Here is a 19,117-nt window from a genome sequence, read left to right as displayed (position 1 = left end):
GCTTTGGCCAGTAATATGTACACTCTGGCTGGTTCGGCACTGAGGCCAGTATTCACCATTGCCCTGGCCCTCTGTGACCGAGATGGCTAAGCTTTTATGCCGTGACCTGGAGGGAGAACAGCTCCCCCCTGCCTTTGCTGAGCTGGCAGACCATCTGGTCCAGGGGCTGCAGTTTATCTGTGATGTCTATTTGGATGTGGCTCCCCTAGTGGCTCGGTGCTTTGTTTTGCCAGTGTTCCTTGGCTTGTCTTCTGCCTCAAATGCTGGTCTGCAGACTTCTAAAAAAGGCCTTGACTGATCATCCCTTTCAAGGAGATCGCCTGTTTGAAGCTACCCTGGATGACATCATAAAAGATCTCACAAGGAGTACTTTTCTTCTGCAGGCTGCTAAGGGCAAGGAACCTCGTCATAGATGTGGGCCTTTCTTTTCGGCTCATTAAAAGTGTTCTCATCCTTCAGGGTCGACTGACAAGGGCTCAAAGCCTTTCAGGGCCTCCTCTGGAAGATCCAAATGAAGCTGGTCTGGCAAGCCGAGAGCAGGCTTCTCCAGACCCATGAACAAGGCTCCTTCAGCATGAAGGTGCGCCCTCACCCGTATCAGGGGTTGGGGGACGTCTTCGCTGGTTTCTGGACCCGTGGACTTCACTGGTGCAAGACAAGCTGGTCCACAAAGTAATTAAGTCCGGCTACAAGATCCAGTTTGGCTCTTGTCCCCCGGCAAGGTTTCCTTCCAACCTGTGCCTGTCCCCGGGCGCTTACAGGGTCTGTTTGGGGCGGTACAAGACCTGTTACATCAAGGGGTGATTGTCCCGGTTCCTCCTTCGGAACGTTTCCAGGGTTTTCACTTAAACCTGTTTACAGTTCCAGGAAGGAATTCAAAGTGCGTCCAACCCTGTACCTCAAGGCGCTGAACTGCTTTGTGCGGGTGCAGTAGCTCAGAATGAAGTCCACTCGCACAATGCTGGCATCCCTCTGTCAGGGGGATTTGTACGCCTCTATCGACATCAAGGATGATTACCTTCACATTCCAATATGTGCCAGTCACCAGCGCTTCTTCTGCTTTGCCGTGGGAGAGGAGCATTATCACAATGTGGCGTTACCCTTTGGTCTCGCCTCTGCTACTCGTGTCTTCACAAAAGTGTTAGACCCAGTGCTAGCTTTGCTACGCCAAAGGGGGGTTCGCGGTACTGGGCTACTAAGACGATCTCCTTCTGCGAGCGGAGTCTCCTCCTGATCTGGTGGAAAACCTTGGGATCACAATACGAACTCTGAATTTTCAGAAGTCTGCCCTGGTTCCATCCACAAAGCTGGCCGATCTGGGCCTGAATCTGAATTCGCCTTAGCCAGAGTGCCTCTTTTCTATGGACTAACTCAGGATATTGCAGGCTGCAATTCGTCTCCTGCTGTCCAGCAGATGGTCATCCCTCTGGACTTGCATGCAGGTGCTGGGCCTTATGGTGTCTACCTTTGAGGCAGATCTGATTGCACAGTTCCATACAAGTCCCTGCAAAGGGAGATTCTGACCAAATGGGACAAGACTCCACAGTCTCTGGACAATCAGATCAGGGAACTAAGGTATCCCTGACACCACAGATGTGCTGGTGGCCCTGTGGGGTCAGTATCGTCTGATTTACACCTTCCCTCCTCTCAAGCTTCTGCAAAGACTTCTACACAGGATTGAGGTAGGAGGGATTCCAGTCATCTTAGTGGCTCCGGACTGGCCTCGCCGGGCTTGGTATGCCGATCTGGTGCGGATGGTCCTTGACGTTTCTTGGAAGCTTCCCCTCAGGGAGGATCTGCTGTCCCAAGGACAAATCTTCTATCCTGCTTTACAGTCGCTGGCTTTGATGGCTTGGCTGTTGAATGCCAAATGCTGAAGGATAGAGGTTTATCTGAGTTGGTGATACTTACACTTTTAAAAGCTAGGAAATCTACTTCTAGGAGGATCTACCATTGCACGTGGAAGACGTACATTGCGTGGTGTGAGTCTCTTGGGGCTCATTCTCGCTGCTTCTCGGTGGCTCAGATTTTTGACCTTCCTTCAATGGGTGGGGGGGGGGGGGTTTTAACAGAAATTGGCCTCGAGTACCATCAAGGGCCAGGTGTCTGCTTTGGCGGTCTTCTTCCAGTGATGAAACGTGTTGGATGTCTCATCCTGTGTTTTTCTTTTTTGTGTAGAAGTTCTTCTTGTATTCCTCTATTCATCTATATACCTCTTTCGCCTGCATTTTCACATTTTGTGGTTATTTTATATTCATACTTTGGTATTTATTACATTTATACTTTTTATAAATTTTGGTCTTTGTGCCTGGTGTCCGACATTGCCTACAATAGTCCCATCTTTGGAGGGTTTTTTATTTGTTTCTTTCCCTGCTAAGGCACACTCTACTTGAGCGCTTAGTGCCTCCTGGGCTTTCCGTCATCAGGCATCATTGAAGCAGGTTTGCAAGGCGCCCACTTGGTCTTCGGTGCATACTTTCACAAAGTTTTATAAAGTGGATGTTTTGCAGACTGCTGTTGAGAGGACCCGATCATCTTCGAAGGTGTATTGTTTTATTCAGGTGAGCTCCAGTTGTTTTGGTTGAGCTCCTGTTACCTCATTGGCTACTGTTTAGCCTTGGGAATTTTTTTGCTGTTCTCACCCCTCATGTTTAATATTGCTTTGGGACGTCCCAACGGTTATGAGATCTAAAGCTGTGTCCGCCAATGAACCAAAGCGAAAATGGGATTTTTGACTTACCGTAAAATCCATTTTTCTGATGCTCATTGACGAACACAGCACCCATCCCTCTGTGGAGTTTTAAATATTTTGACACTGCTTGTAACTAAACTAAGTGCCTATAGCAGAGAGAGGAAGTATACCCCCAGGGACTGCCCATAGGAGTAGCCAGAATTTTTTTCTGCCTACTCCTGTAGGGGGCAGTATAACCCAACGGTTATGAAGATATGAAGTTGTGTCCGTCAATGAACATCAGAGAAATGGAATTTACGGTAAGTCAAAAATCCCATTTTTTTTTCTCTAAATGTCATTGCCTGGGAAACCCCAGAGTCTAATTCCTTTCTGCGGTGGGATATTTGACATTTTTTAACCTACATTCACCATGTCTTTTCCTGGCCCGTTCCAATGCTGTGACAAACATCACCAATGCCGAGTTTTCAGGTGCAGCAGGTGACTTTCTGAGCCTCACCTTAACTCAAACCATGGGCAATAAGTTTATTTTCCACTTTTTCTCCTGGCCCTATCCTCTGGCAGACTTCTTCACGCTAATTGACGGTCACCTTACTTTCTCATGAAGAAATTTCCTTCCTGATTCTTCCTAAGCTTTCCACCTCCATAGTTAGGGAGTTCATGGCTGCATGCTCTGACTTTTATTAACTGGAAAGAGTGGCAGTTTTTCTGACTGCGTATTCAAAGCCATTACTCCAAAGTCCATTTTACTCCTTCTTACAGAAGCACTGACCCTCCCTCCAGCCTATTCAAAATTTAGGCACAATTCTTGCAAGAAAGAGGCAAAAACTGCCTGCCTTCTCATAGGCACTACTTCTTCATTTGGTCCCAAATTCCAATAATTGTCCAGTGGACGCGTTCACGCCTGTCCCTTATGCTCCATTCCCCATTTAATCCAGTTGTAGTTGCATGTAGGGTCTAGTTCGTGACACAATTTTATGGTAATGTATAAACTATTATTTTAAGCTGCATGCTTTTTTATTGCTGTAGTTTTAATTGTGTATGAACATGAGATTTGTTGAGTAAATCTACATGTTCTCCTTTATGCCTAGCAGCACAGCCATAGTGCTTTAGTTGTCCACAAACACAAATGCAAGCAATATAGCTGTACATATAATACATTTTCTCTGTGAATTGTCCTGGTACTTATTATGTCACAGCAGTCTGGTTCAAGAATGTAGATTACAATATAGAAGAACAAAATGCAAGTGTGCAATCTAATTCTGAAAATATGGAATATATAAGCAAGTAGAAATGTGAAAACTGTAACTAAATCAGGTAAATGTTACAGTAAATGTGGGCTAAAATTTATCGGCAGCAGCATCTGCCTATATTTTATTGCTACCTTACAGGAACTATTTTGTTAACTTGGACATCACTGAAAGAGACAGAGAAATATCTCCATTGTAAATCCCGTTTATACATTTCATTTGTATTTTTGTACTGTCATGCTAACTGTTGACACTACATATTGATATAGTTTTTTTCTTTATTAACAGCAATTTTACCCTATTTAAATGCAAGTATGTCTTTATTTAATTGATTCTTCAGTAGCATAGACTTACTAGCCTAGATGTCTTGTGCACTTCTTACATTAAAGGTAGATGTTGCTTTAGTTGATTTCTAGTATATTTTTCACTATTATTTTTAATGTGCTGTGTATTGATTGCATGCAAATGTTTTTCCAAATATGATTGCAGCTACCCTAATTCTGATAATTGCAAGCACACTTAAATAAATCTGAGATGTAAAACAAGTGTCTAGTCCATGCTGTTTTGCAGCTTCCCTCAGGTGCCTGAATCATGAGGCACACTAATATGTAAATATTGGCCCAGTTTCCTCAATCAAAAACCTGGTCCTGCACTCTCCTGTCTCCAAAACCACACTGTTAACCTATCACTTTGATGCCTCTATGGCCAATAGTGAGACTTTGGAGGTAGGGCAATGTACTCAAGTCCGCAAGTTGGGTCAACATGTGCATATTAATATGCCCAAAGATTCAGGTCACCCAGAGGAGTGAACTGGATAATAGACCTGTTGGAGACTTGGATGTGCCTGTTATGTGCTGCCAGTGTGAATGGCAAACTTATTTTATACATTTGGTTTAATCTTTAATATGGATTCATACGATTATGAGTAACAGAGGTGACTCTTGGTCTCACAAATTGTATTTGTTTCAAAAAGAGTTTTATTTTACAAATCTGGTTGAAGAAAAGAGACATGTTTTATTCTTTGCCTAAATTGCTGCTTTTTGGAAAAATGAAATTAATATAGTAGCAAACATGTATCCTAAGAATGGTCCAAATTATTACAAATTTCTGCGCGCTTCTGATTTTTCATTCTTTTCTTGGAACAAAGAATAGAATGTGAAATGAAGCCAGGCTGCTTGCATCCTTGCCTTCCGTTCACCTAGATTAGTGTTCACGAAACAACGTTCTCTGCAGCTGCCTCTGTTTGTCCAGGATGTGGAATGTCTCCAGTTAGAGCTACTGTTTTGCCTGATTCATTTCATTATATTTTTTCCCATACAAAACAATGTCCTTTACTAGAAATCCAAAGAAAGTAAAGCAAATTATTGTATGTGTTTTAGACACTGTTACCATATAATAGGCAACGACTTAAACATTAACATTTTAAACACTATTACCCAAACAGCATTTGAAATATGAAGAGTATTACACACAAAACATGTATGCAAGCTGTAGTGAAAGAAAACTACATGCAGAATGTGCATATACATTTGCAACTATAACATGAATGTAAAGATAAATCTGTTATGATGGAAATACATGGCTTCCATTATTGACCTTCTTCTAAAAATGTTAGTTATCTGGCTGTCATACTGGTTTTCTAAGTCTGTGACCGGGAACAGTTATGCAGGTCAGATAAATAAGATTATCATATTTGCTTACAGAGTCACTAACCCAATGCAATCAAATCAGCATGGCAGTCAGACAACTACCATTTTTAAAAATGAGGTCAACAATGTTTCTGTCATGACAGGCTTCCTTTAACTGTTGCAGACAGAGTTAGACCCGCCTTAATATGATGAGTATAGCTAAGCTTCACTTTGAGTATAAGTGTACAAAAATGTTACAAGTAACTAGAAAGTGTGTAATGTGTGGTAATAAAAAACACTCTAACTCAATTGAGTTGAGTTGTGTTGTGTTGTTTTTTTATTGTACGGTATCAAATTTTCTCCTTTTGGATAGGTTATTTGACTTGATACGTTTGAAAAGTAGAAATAACTTGTGCAGTTTGTTGAGGGACAGTTGCGTGGTTAGGGGGTCATATTGTTATTGGTCATAAAAAGTGACCAGTTAAATGAAAGTTTATCTGTTGACTTGATTTACTGTATTACAGTGGTCGTTTCCACGAAACAGTAAAGTTGAAGATTAATTACAAATTAAAGCAAACACATTATGAAGAAGACCAGTCAGATCATGTACAGACATGGGGCAAGTTATGAGCTTTTATTCTATAGTCTCTCTGTTTGTCTTTCTGGACAGGTTTCCCTGCAGCAGCAGCCTATGGACCAGTCGCAGCAGCAGCAGTGGCAGCAGCTAGAGGATCAGGTAGGAGGGCATATACAGAGCGGGTTTCAGCTACCTGTAGACAGAAGCTTGCATGGTTGACCTGTTGAAGGTGGCCATTTGTGCTTTCAGAAGTTATTTAGGAAGGTAAAGGTTAAATATCAAATTTGACTTTGTGTCCCTATTTTGAAATAATAGACAACACATAAAGTTGATACAGTTGACAACACAAAGTGATATTGCACATTTCCACAATATCCTTTTTTTATAACTTCCACAACTTTTATTATACAAATTGCACCACACAAAAACAGTAAAGAGACCACACGGGCCTAGTGCTATTTGGTTATTCCTTTTTACCTGAAATGGACATTTACTCTTAAGTGCAAGCTAGGATATTACCCATTGGGGCCTAGAGTGTGGTGTTGGCAGAGTGAAGTGGTTTTTTGAGAGGTTAACATACTACTAACAAGCTTTGGCTCTATATTTTGAAATATACTAATTTACTTTGATTTGTTACAGCAACTAGAAGCAGAATGCCAGTTGCATTAAATGGGAACTTTATTTCATTCTATTTAACAGTGCTGTTAAGCAATATATAGGATTACCTTTGCTCTAAGGGATTTCTTGATTCTGGCTGACCTGTGTATGGCCCCATAACCTCTAAGTGGAGACTTTCCTACGTGACGTGTATGCTATATTCCTGGCAGAAGTTGGTTTGGTACTATTTAGAGCACACTAGCTATGTTCTTCTACAGACCCTGAGTGGCCTTGTCAGAAGGTCATTTAAAATAGGAAACTAAACTATATAAGACTTCTGGACTGGGACATTGATTTATTTGTACAATATCAAAATTACAGTATAAAGCAGAGTATAATAAAATATATAAAAGATAAACAAAAAAGCAGACCTAGGTTCAGACTTTTTTTTTTTTTATTATTTACGTCTTGGTGCCTGTACAGTAGTCCTTACAACCTTGTCTGCATGTACATGTTGTAGTGAGTAAGATATGAAGGAGGAAAGACCTAAAATTGCTTTCTTCTTGCCAGCAGTAGAAAGCACCTCTCAAGCCTTGGTACAATTATAGATCTACAGTTACAGACTTTTAGAAGCACTATAAATCTAATTTAATCCTATCATGTCCAAGGGTATTTAAGGGACTTGGGATACTACAATCCACATATATCTTGTGTGGTACTTAACTCAGATTGTACTGTTGCACATATTTCCTCAGGCATATTATTTCTAGATTGTTATTGCTCATTCCAGATAAAGGATTGGTCATGATTGCCAGAACCCAATATATACAGCACATTTGGGTTGCAAGTATTGCCGTGATTAATAGTAAAATAGGTATATATCCTGAGTGATAGATCACTAATTTTAGTTGCCACAGGTCAGGTTTATTAATATAATATTGAACAGTTTTTAGCTTGCAAGTTATTCTAGTCTTAAGCGTTAGCATTAGTAGCTGGGCTAGAAGAGTAGTTTGAGAGTATTCCAGACCGGGTAAATTAAGAGAACAGGACTTGAATCCTATAAGTGGATGGAGTAAAGCAGCCTATAGATAATGTGAGTTTCTTTCCTTCCACCACGGGTTGAAGGAAAGAAAATAGTTCGATTCCTCCATGAACACCATCATTTCTGATGAGGGAATTCCTCCCGCAGCGCTATTGTGCTGGCTCCTTGCCGGCAGAACACGATTACTGCTAGTGGCTATAGCAGCCAGCAGTAATTGCATGTAAAAAAAACATCTGACAGGCTGGTTGTACCCAAGTCAGTTGATGGTACAACCAGCCTGCCCATGGATGAATCGAACATCAGTCGGTCCCTGCTGAACCTGCCGAGATTTAATCCATCTATTGCCTGCTTAAGGAAGCCGAGAAAAGAGGGGGTTATGTAAACAAACAGAAACAATTATAGTGTACATAGATGGATTTTTCTCAGTGAGCCTAAAAACATCATAAAACAAAAAGTAGACTTCCAGGCTAAACCTAAATAGTCTTATAAATGTTCCTTGCTCTCCTCTTAACACCTATGCTGACTAACCTGTGTAAGAAAGATATATATACTTGCCTATTTTCAGGCCACTCCAGGCATGCGATCTCCTGTGTCAACCTAGTTAGGTTTAGCTTGGAATTCTGCTTTAATATCTCTTCCTTAAATAATTACTAAAGAGGTTTGTATATAGATGTAACGCACGTTTGCATTTTAGCATTATTATTTTTCTCATACCATTCTCCATTACAAATAAGGGTATTTTGTTAAGGAACAGGGCGGCGGGTGCAGATAGGGAGACCTAGTGCTTTGGACAGCAAGAAACTTTCCCTTTAGTCACTGTGTCTGTGTAATCATCATTATTAAATTGTTAGGAACTACACAACTTTGCTTTATGTTTCAATGTTTTTATTGGTTTCAGAAAAAGGGTAGACAAAGGCACAAACAATCCATGACTGTTAACAAAGTCAAAATCCTTTAGAACATGTATCATGGTGCATACATCCACAATACTTCAACGTTATCATCTATAAATGGTAGAGCTCCTCAATACTGACTGTAGCTGTGCTGGCCAGTGTACCCCATACCCATTCACATAGGGAGGGGGTCCGGGATCTGGGGGGTCCCCCTTGTTAAAGGGGGCTTCCAGATTCCGATGAGCCCCCTGCCCGCAGACCCCCACAACCACCGGCCAGGGTTGTGGGGATGAGGCCCTTGTCCTCATCAACATGGGGGCAAGGTGCTTTGAGGTGGGGGGTGCAGAGCTCCCCCTGCCCCAAAGCACCAACACCCCCCCATGTTGAGGGCATGTGGCCTGGTGTGGTCCAGGGGGGGTGGGGCCGCTCTCTCGTCCCCTCCCCTTTCCTGGCCTGCCGGGCTGCATGCTCGGATAAGGGTCTGGTATGTATTTTGGGGGGGACCCCATGCCGTTTTTTCGGTGTGGGGCTACCCTCAAATTCCATACTGGACCCGAAGGGCCTGTTTTGGAACCTGGGGGGACCCCACGCAGTTTTTTTCCCATTTTTGCCGTGGAGTTCGCCCTCAAGATTCTCACAGTGCAGGCCGCGCCGCAAGTCGGATCCGATCTACGGTGCGACTTCCATTCAAATCAATAGACTCCCATAGGGAACCATTGATTTTGAATGGAGGCAGAAAAACGCTGCTAAAAGCAACGTGGCCAAACGTGCACTAACGCAAATGGAAAAAGCTACTGAAAGCACGTTTAACAGCTGCTTTTTCCCGGCGTCAGAAATAGCTTTGCAGGACGTTTTTTCTAACGTCCCGTGTACATGGAGCCTAAATTTGCACTGCAGCCATAGCCTGATTGGCTTCTGTTGCTGACCTTATAGAACATGCAGGTGCTTTTTTTTATTTATATCCATATTGCTCATTAATGGTGACCAGCAAAAGGAAACGGAATACTAAAATGTTTCCAGCATTTTACTAAAATGTATTGGATTACTATTGGCTCTAAATCATAGGGGTGTTCATAACATGAATCCATGACTTCCTAGTACTAGCCTGAAAGTGACTTTCATTTTGCATGAATCTGTATGCATATGTATAAACAAAGGAAAAGAGGCCAGTGATAAATGTCAAATGTACCCTTTCTACATAGGTATCAAAGTTAAAATGAATCACTAAACCTCAAGATACATATAAATGGACTAAAATAAATAGTGCATGTAACCTGTATACTTTTTCTCCTTTGTATACTGGAGCATGCATTAACTGATTTGGACTGGGACTTGGCATCCTGTGTGCTGCTGCAATAGATTCAATGCCATGGGCAGAAAGAGGCCATTCTTCACATAGGACAAGATGTGTACTTCCTGCACACATCTACACACACCCCTCCCCGCAGACAAAGAATATAATTTTTTGCATTTTTTTTTTCACATTAAAATATCTTAACCTGCCCTAAACCTTCTTAAGATAGTAACAGCCCTGAAGTTGCCCTGTCATTTGACTGTTACCAGGGACCCTACTGCCACTTGAAGTTTTGGAATTTACCTGGTGAATAGAAGGTGTTTACCTTAATATAGTGGCTATGAAAAAGGGCAGTATGTTCTGGTAAACTCCAACACGGAATGTAAACCAATACCTTTCTTACTTACTAAAACAAAAACATTTAAAATCGTGCTTTTTTTTTTTCTTTTTAAACTGAAATTGTTTGGCACATGGAGTTCCCCTTTAATGCTATTGGATGTTGCAGCTTCTGCTGACAGCGTTGTTCAGCTATATCTTACCTACCTTGTATAACCTCTCTCAGTAATGAAGACATTATTATACATTTCATATTTGAATCTTTGCCAGTGTTTAACCAATTTTTTCAATTGTAGAGAAAAACACAGTTGAAACCATCCACTTTACAATGGCCAATATGGTTATTTTCTTTGCATGCAATTTGTTACCTGTCACTTTCCTCACCCAAACACTCGTAATGTATACTAGAAATACATGTTTAGTAAAATGAGGCACCATATACTGTATATACATTACCCACATAGAGCGGCACACCACCACCTTTTGCAGACTGTGTTTTACTAATTACATTTATTCTTTAGGTATAATTAGCAGGGAATTTCCTGCAGGCTTCTTCTGTCACCATTTAGTGTAAACTAAGTTCTACATTTTTCCTTAAGATAAGCTTCTTATTGAGCCATTGTTTATACCTGATACATTGAGTGTTGGTATAAAAATAAGACCCGGTTCACACTTCTGCGTGTGCCGGGTTCGCATGTCATGTCGGAGCGCACTGCTCCGACATGACATGCGATCAGCTGTGCGGTGCGAGTTTAGCCATACAGTTTGTATGGCTAAATTCGCACCGCACCCGCAGCAAAGACGCACAGGAGGCATTTTTGCTGCCGCATCAGGATCGGATCGCACAGCGGTTCACACTTGTGCGATCCGATCCTGTGCGAACTGCACGATCGCACTGCGATATGCGATCAAACTGGGGGTGTCGTTAAGATTACATTGACACCCCCAGCGGATCGCATATGGCAGTGTGAACTGCCGGGGGTGCGTGTGCGATGCGGGAACAGGCTGCGAATTCGCAGCCTTCCCGCATCGCAATAGTGTGAACCGAGCCTAAAGCTAAAGCTCATACTTTGAAAACGCAGAATCAGTTGCAATTACTTCTGTAAGTGATGCACTTTATAAACTACTTTTAGCTAATAAAATAATTATTTCAGCAAGGCACCATTATGAAATAGACCAACGCTATGCATCAAATAATAACTAAATTAATATGTGGTGTGAGGAGGCTTCACATTCAACATTTTTTTTTTGTTTTTGGCTTCAAACATATGAATTATTGACGATACACACACACAATGGTTAAAGGTGAAGTATCATTTATTAAGAGATTAGAAAAATAAATACCAAAACAGTTGATATTCGCTACTGTAGCCAGGGAGCATTTATCAACATATTACCTAGGTTATTTTTACATATTATACTATGAGCCTGAGCCACCTTGTTATCGCCCCTTTATTTCCTGCACTAAGGTCATTGACAGTTCTCTTTGGTAGAACTAGCTATATTTTTCATAGCACGCTAAGCAAATATTTAGTTCAGTCAGACATTTATACCAGCTTACTTGAAAAGTAATAGCTGAAATCTGATTGGCTTTAACGCATGCATTACTTTTCTTCAGACCTAAAATAGTAAAAACCATTGAAAAGGTGTAATTCATAACAATCATTCTTGTTTTATTTCTTATTCATTTTAAAAATGAAAAACATTGTTTGAATCCATATAATAGTCAACACAGTTTTTAACAGTTAGAAATGTCTTATCTAATTAATATTAGGGTTGTTTGAATTAGATTTTAGATAATACTTCTACTTTAACTGGTCTTTATATTAGGAACTGTGTACTTCTTAATTACACTTGTCTGTGAAAATATAAGATTCAAAGAGATTATGAAATGTGTCCATTCCATGCAAACTGGCACTGATTGCAGGCTGCAAAGGATTTCTGTTAATTTATAATTTGTAGACATTGGCTGGGCTTTAGTGTTTTTAGTAACTAACTAATTCTTCCTTTTTTGAAAAATTGTTCTTGTATTCTTCCATTTTATTTATGTACAATGTGATTTATTTGTTATGTCTTTGAAAATGCTCTGTAGAAACGTGTACAGCTTTTTCTTCTATAAGGACGTGTCTGTTTTCCAGTTTTTTATTTATTTCTTACCATATTTATGCTTTAATTTTTTTTAATTACTGTAAACACAAATGTTAACGCCAGCCCTTGGGGCTTGACAGGTAGAAAGACCAGCGGGCATCCATAGGCACAAAATGTTGAAAAAAAATCCTCAAATTTAGGTGTTCCTGTAGCTTGTAGATCCATGGCTGGCTTGATATATAACTGCTCAGCAGAATTCCAGACACAGGATAAATGATTGGCTACACCATTAGTGAAATCAGATTTTTTTTTTTAGACTTGCAGTGTTCTAAATAGCAAAACAGATTTTAAATATAGAAAACTGGGTATCCCATTCAAATGGTTGTTTACCTGCAAGGATCACTTTTCAAGGAGCCCATGTGCTGTTCTTACTACTTGCTGGCCTTATTAACCAGTAACAATAAGCTTCTAAACCAGATTGGTACATGTGAGCAATTACGTTTTTGTTGTTTCTTTCTTGCTTGGTTGAGGCTGCAATGAGAAAGAGTGTCTATGAGGCAATGTTTTCAGCCTCTCTTACACTCGGACCTGCACACCTCTTTTCAAACACTCTTCTGAGCTCTCTCAGCAGGAAGGTTTGTGCACACCTATTAGTTAACCCTATCACAATGTCCAGCTTTTTGTTTGTATCAGCTGAATGCTTGATTTGCTTGTTCAAACAAAACAATTCAAGAGATCGTCTATCAAGTCCACTTTTCTATGTGTATTTTGTTTGCTATAATGATATAAGCATTAGAAATGTTGCTGTCTCCCTTTCCTGCATAGCATATAACCCCCTTGCTTGCTAGACAGATGTGTCTTTGCATGCACTGTTTTTATTAAATGTATTTAGGCAATAGTTGAAGTAGGAATTATGCTGCTTAGTTGACATCCGGAACATTAACATTTTAATATAATGTTGTAAATAAATATTGAACCGCAATATGTTGGTTCAATGTGTGAGTACATTTGTCACAGATTTTACAGGACAAATCTAACATAATTGCAGTATATTATTCAACTTGGCAATAATTACAAAACAGTACTCAATGCTGTGAATGAACATGTAAGTAATTTGCTTTGTGATGTAACAAAATTAATTTTGTGTAATATTCTCTGCAGAGCTAATGGGAAAGGCTGTCCCAGGTGCAAGGACATCTTATGACGTCATATGACAATAAATCTAGAAATGTTATCACTGTTTTATCCAGAAAAGGGTTAATATTCTTGTCCCTTCTGCAGTGGATTCAAATGATATCTAAGGCATTAGGATGCCTGCTTGTGGTAGAAGAATAAACAGCTGTGCACACACCAATATATCAATGGTAGAACATACAATAAAGTCACATTACAGTTGCATGGTCTCAAAACAACCTTCCAAGAAGCATCATTTTTCTTAGCTAATGAACAAAGAAACTTACCACATGGTGTGCCCCATTACTGCAGAAGGCAATTGAGATGTGTACTATTAAGGAGAAAACATCTCTAGTGTACATACTTGGAGTGCAATTTCATGCTGCCAAAGTGTGTTACCAGGAGCATAAGTATGTCTGCAGAACAGTTCTTGATGAGTCATGGCATAGAAGCCCAGGCTTTGTTTTATTCTAGGAAGAGGTGAGAAGCCTTGGACTACAACTTTGATCATTTAAAACTCTTGATGCATTTTAAAATACATAGAAGTGAGTAAATAAAGCACATTTCACCACAGATACAGCCCACTATTTAATAATAGTAAGTGATTTTCTTGAGTCCTTCTGCTTTAGTTTGCTTTGATCATAAATTTTGTTGTAACTGGGATGACACTACAGTGTGATCCCCCCCAAACGAATGCAGCCTAAAAAGATGTTTGTGTTACATCTGCGAAGTTCTGCACTAAAGTCAGGCTTCCTGATTTTTAAGTATTTATTTCACTATTTTAAATGCAAAAAAAAAATAATCAGCAAATCTTATGCCGGAAACTCAAAATTAAAGAATGCAGACATGGACAAGGTGGTTCTTTGTTTCCCCTAATTAAACTCTTAAACTCCTACATTAATTTAAAGGCTTAAAGATATTCTCACCCATCTATAATCGCATGTAAAACCATAGATATCTAACGTATTTAGTACACAGAGAATGGGAATCATCGATGGAATGGTGGGGTGGACTAACCAGACCCCAAACAAATACATAATCCTTAAATGACTCCATGTATCTCGAGGTGCTCATTGAGTCCCCTGGGTGTCAGAGATCCCAAAGTGAAGATCCAATAGGTCTCCCTCTTACACAGTTTTTAAAACCTTCTTGATCTCTGCATATGGCCTCTGCCAAAAACCCTCAAACCAGATGGATCCTTATTATGGTGTTGCCTAAAATGTTGGGGGACTAATGCGCGAGCCACGCTGCACATTTTGAATTATCCCGCAGTTGTCTGGGACCTGTGAAGTGTCCCAGAAACCTGGGAGGGGGGAGGAGAACTTCCGCTCTGATTGCCTAGGTGGTCGAAGCGGGAGCTGGTACCAGTCAAAATCGGGTGCTCGCAACCCCCCACCTTCCCAAAAGTGCCATTTCTTAAACAGGAGTGGGGGAGGAAGCCTTAAAGCGGAACTTCCCCTTTTTTGGTGAAGTTGTTTGTGTGTAATCTGTACCACATGCTCCATGATATTTATATGTTGCTGTTTATACTTATGACATAGTCATCATGCTGATCACTAAAGTATAACAGGTGCAGTTAAAAAGCCTTCTCACAGGCCTCATGTCTGATTTTAAAAATGTTTTTCAGAGGAAGTAGTTGGTCTTTTAGGAGTTGCATTATACTGGTTTATGGCCCCGTCATGCATTTTCTATTGCATTTATAAAGCCCCTTTTTTGTTTGGTTCTTACCAATGCAGAATCATTGTTAAAAAAAAAAAAAAAAAACTATGACATGTTTAGGGCTGAGAATTTTAGTTGCATCCTGAGAATTTTAGTTGCATCCCCTATGAACAAAGCACAAAAAGCTATTATGGTATACATACCTCTTAGAACTTTTTTTTTATTATTATTATTTGTTCCATGGGAGATGTAGGATCTAAAAATCTTATATCACCCATTGAAGAAATAAAATCAAGATCAAATATTATAATGCAAAAAATGAAGTTAACAAGATGTAGCTTCCATGGACACGTACCTTTTTAGGCTTTCGGATGTAAATTGGCATGGCATAAGATTTTAAAAAGAAAACAGAAAAAAGAAAAAGAATAACAGAAAAACATAGAGCACTACGAGAAAAGGAAGTAAAAATTGAATGGTAAATGGAAAAGGAAACTCTAGAAAAAAGTAGGGGGTGATAAATATACATTGTACAGCTTTAACCGCTTGCCGACTGCGCACAGTATATTTACTGCGGCAGTCGGCCCCGGCCAGGCAGAGTGACGTAGGTCTACGTCGCTCGCCTGTCACTCCTTCCAGAGCCAATAGCGGGCGGGCGCGCGCCCGCCGAGGCGCGCGCCCGCCTCGGCTCGTTCACGGAGGAGTGCGGGAGTGTGACTGGCGGACCCGATGTCCGCCGGTCACACTACGATCGCCGCTACAGCGGGAGAAAGACAGAGCGGCTTGTGTAAACAAGCCACCTGTCAGTTCTCCCTGTGTAAAAGTGAAGATCAAACAGTTCTACTATGTAGAACTGTTGATCTTTGTTTTTACACTAGTAGCCATGTCCCTACACAGTTAGAATCACGCCCCTAGGACACACTTAACCCCTCCCTGTCCAATACTGTTAACCCCTTCCCTGCCAGTGTAATTTTTGCAGTAACAGTGCATATATATAGCACTGATTACTGCAGTAATGTCACTGGTAACCCCAAAAGTGTCAAAAATGTCAGTCAAGGGTCCGATCTGTCCGCCGCAATGTCGCAGTACCGCAAAAAAAATCGCAGATCGCCGCCATTACTCGTTAAAAAAAAAAACACCAAAAATGACAAAAATCTTTCCCTTTGTTAGTAAACGCGATAACTTTTGCGCAAACCAATCAAAATACGCTTTTTGCGATTTTTTTTACCAAACATAGGTAGCGTAAAACAAATTGGCCGAAAATTTTAAAAAATTTTGATTTTTACATTTTTTTTTGGGGGAATTTCATATAAAAAAAAGTGAAAAATATTGTTGTTTTTGCAAAAATTACGCTCTTTTTTTGTTTATAGCGCGTGATCAAAAAATCGCACAGGTGATCAAATACCACCAAAAGAAAGCTCTGTTTGTGGGAAAAAAAGGACGTGAAATTCGTTTAGGTACAGCGTCGCACGACCGCGCGATTGTCCGTTAAAGTCACGCAGTAAAAAATCGCAAAATAACCCCTGGTCTTTTAGCAGGAAAATCCTCCGGTGGTAAAGTGGTTAATATACATGCTGCTCTGCCAGCTAGTAATATAGCCAAATTGCTAAAACTTGGCAAATTGTTTATTGCTTTTGCTTATTAATTCTTTTTTCCTTTCTTTCATGTTTTGACAATTTATTTCCTTTTTTTTTCTTTTATACTCTTCTTTATTCAGTTCTCCCAATGTAATGATGTGGAGGAATTCCTGGCTTTCATGGTGTACTCATTCAGTATAAGGTTATTTATGCCTTAAAAGAATAGGTAGTAGGTTCAGAACTAAAAGCATCACCTATAGTTCAGTTCCCCTATGGTTAGTTTCATTGTATGCTTTTTATGGAGTTAAGTAACTGTGCGTAGCTATGTGCTGTACAACTGGCGTTTTTCATGCACTATTCATACTTCATTTATTCTTTGACATTTTGCTTCCCCAGAACACTCAAAACATTTTCTTTGAAACCAGTTGCTGAAAGGGGGATTGGAAAAGCCTTGCATGGCATGGAAGGGCTCACCTTGCTGTGCTTCATGCTATGGATTTGTCAGAGGCATTTCAAATCCTTAAGGGATATATCCAGTCTCAAAGCCCCATCAAAATTTCAGTAGCATTGCAGGATCTATGATCACCCACTGTGCTGCTAGAACTGACCTCCACTTTAGACATTTTACAGGGCTTTTGCTTTGGCTGTAAAGGAGGGAAAAGGTATTTCTGGCATAATCAATAATTTAGGAATCGTACATAATGTGTGTCTTTATTAGATCACTTGGAATTTATTTGGTGGTATAATCTGATTAGAAATCAAAGGTCAAGTTAGGTTTAAATATACAGAAGTGAAAAACATGATCTGATTTTTTTTTTAACTGCTCTAAACATTGATAAAGTAGTTGTAAATTCACATCAATAAACTCCTTATAATCTCTTTTTTATGGCCATAGTAAGTGCAGTGTGGTTTGTTTGTTTTTTTAAAAAACATTGCTGACTACCTTTTTTAAACCATGCTGCTTTGCGGTCACATGGTCTCCTCTCCTCGCCGATTACAGGGAGTCCAGTGGGAGGGGGTCGATATTCCCTTTTGACATATGTGAAATACAATGGTTATAAAAAGTCTACGCACCCCTGTTTAAATGTCTGGTTTCTGTGATGCAAAAAAATAGAGACAAAGATAATTCATTTTAGAACTTTTTCCACCATTAATGTGACTTATAAACTGTACAACTTAATTGAAAAACAAACTGAAATTCTTTTGGGGGTGGGGGGAAGTAAATATAAAAAACTAAAATAATGTGGTTGCATAAGTGTGCACCCCCTCTTATAACTGGGGAGATGTAGCTGTGTTCAGAATCAGGCAATCACGTTCAAACTCATGTTAAATAGGAGTCAGTACACACCTGCCATCATATAAAGTGCCCCTGATTAACCCTAAACAAAGTCCAGCTGTTCTAGAAGGTCTTTCCTGACATTTTCTTAGTTGCATCCCACAACAAAAGCCATGGTCCACAGAGAGCTTCCAAAGCATTAGAGGGATCTCATTGTTAAAGGTATCAGTCAGGAGAAGGGTACAAAATAATTTCCAAGGCATTAGATATACCATGGGACACAGTGAAGACAGTCATCATCAAGTGGAGAAAATAGGGCACAACAGTGACATTACCAAGAACTGGACAACCCTCCAAAATTAATGAAAAGACGAGAAGAAAACTGGTCAGGGAGGCTGCCAAGAAGCCTACAGCAACATTAAAGCAGGAATATCTGGCAAGTACTGGCTGTGTGGTATATCTGACAACAATCTCCCATATTCTTCATATGTCTGGGCTATGTGGTAGAGTGGCAAGACAAAAGACTTTTCTTATGAAGAAAAACATCCAAACCCGGCTAAATTTTGCTAAAAAAAAACTTATTTGAAGTCTCCCAAAAGCATGTGGGAAAATGTGTTATGGTCTGATGAAACCAAGATTGAACTTTTTGGTCATAATTTTAAAAGATATGTTTGTCGCAAAAACAACACAGCACATCACCTAAAGAACACCATACCCACAGCAAAGCATAGTGGTGGCAGAATCATGCTTTGGGGCTGTTTTTCTTCACCTGGAACAGGGGCCTTAGTTAAGGTAGAGGGAATTATGAACAGTTCCAAATACCAGTCAATATTGACAGGAAACCTTCAGGCTTCTGCTGGAAAGCTGAACATGAAGAGGCGCTTCATCTTTCAGCATGGCAACGACCCAAAGCATACATCCAAATCAACAAAGGAATGTCTTCACCATAAAAAGTTTAGAGTTTTGAAATAGCCCAGCCAGCGCCCAGACCTGAAACCAATTGAAAATCTGTGGGGTCATCTGAAGAGGGCTGTGCACAGG

At 40.2% G+C, this 19,117-nt stretch overlaps 1 protein-coding gene across 8 annotated transcripts in view; it reads left to right on the top strand.

Moving 5' to 3' along the window:
* MSI2 (musashi RNA binding protein 2) overlaps positions 1-19,117 on the top strand; it is a 945,687-nt gene that overhangs the window by 829,202 nt on the left and 97,368 nt on the right. For 4 of the 8 annotated variants that reach the window (XM_082244675.1, XM_082244672.1, XM_082244674.1 and 1 more), the window contains one exon: positions 6,238-6,303. The exons of 2 other annotated variants lie outside the window; for them this stretch is intronic. In XM_082244675.1, coding sequence (XP_082100801.1) covers positions 6,238-6,303 — 66 coding nt within the window. Of the gene's footprint in view, positions 1-4,227; positions 4,252-6,237; positions 6,304-19,117 lie in introns of all 8 variants that reach the window. 2 more of the 8 variants (XM_082244671.1, XM_082244669.1) reach the window with 1 other exon arrangement.

This window comes from Pelophylax lessonae (assembly GCF_965119305.1).
Source record: "Pelophylax lessonae genome assembly, chromosome: 2".
NCBI classification, from domain to species: Eukaryota; Metazoa; Chordata; class Amphibia; order Anura; family Ranidae; genus Pelophylax; species Pelophylax lessonae.
Note: the sequence above shows the minus strand (reverse complement) of the source record. Positions and strands in the feature narration are given on the sequence as shown.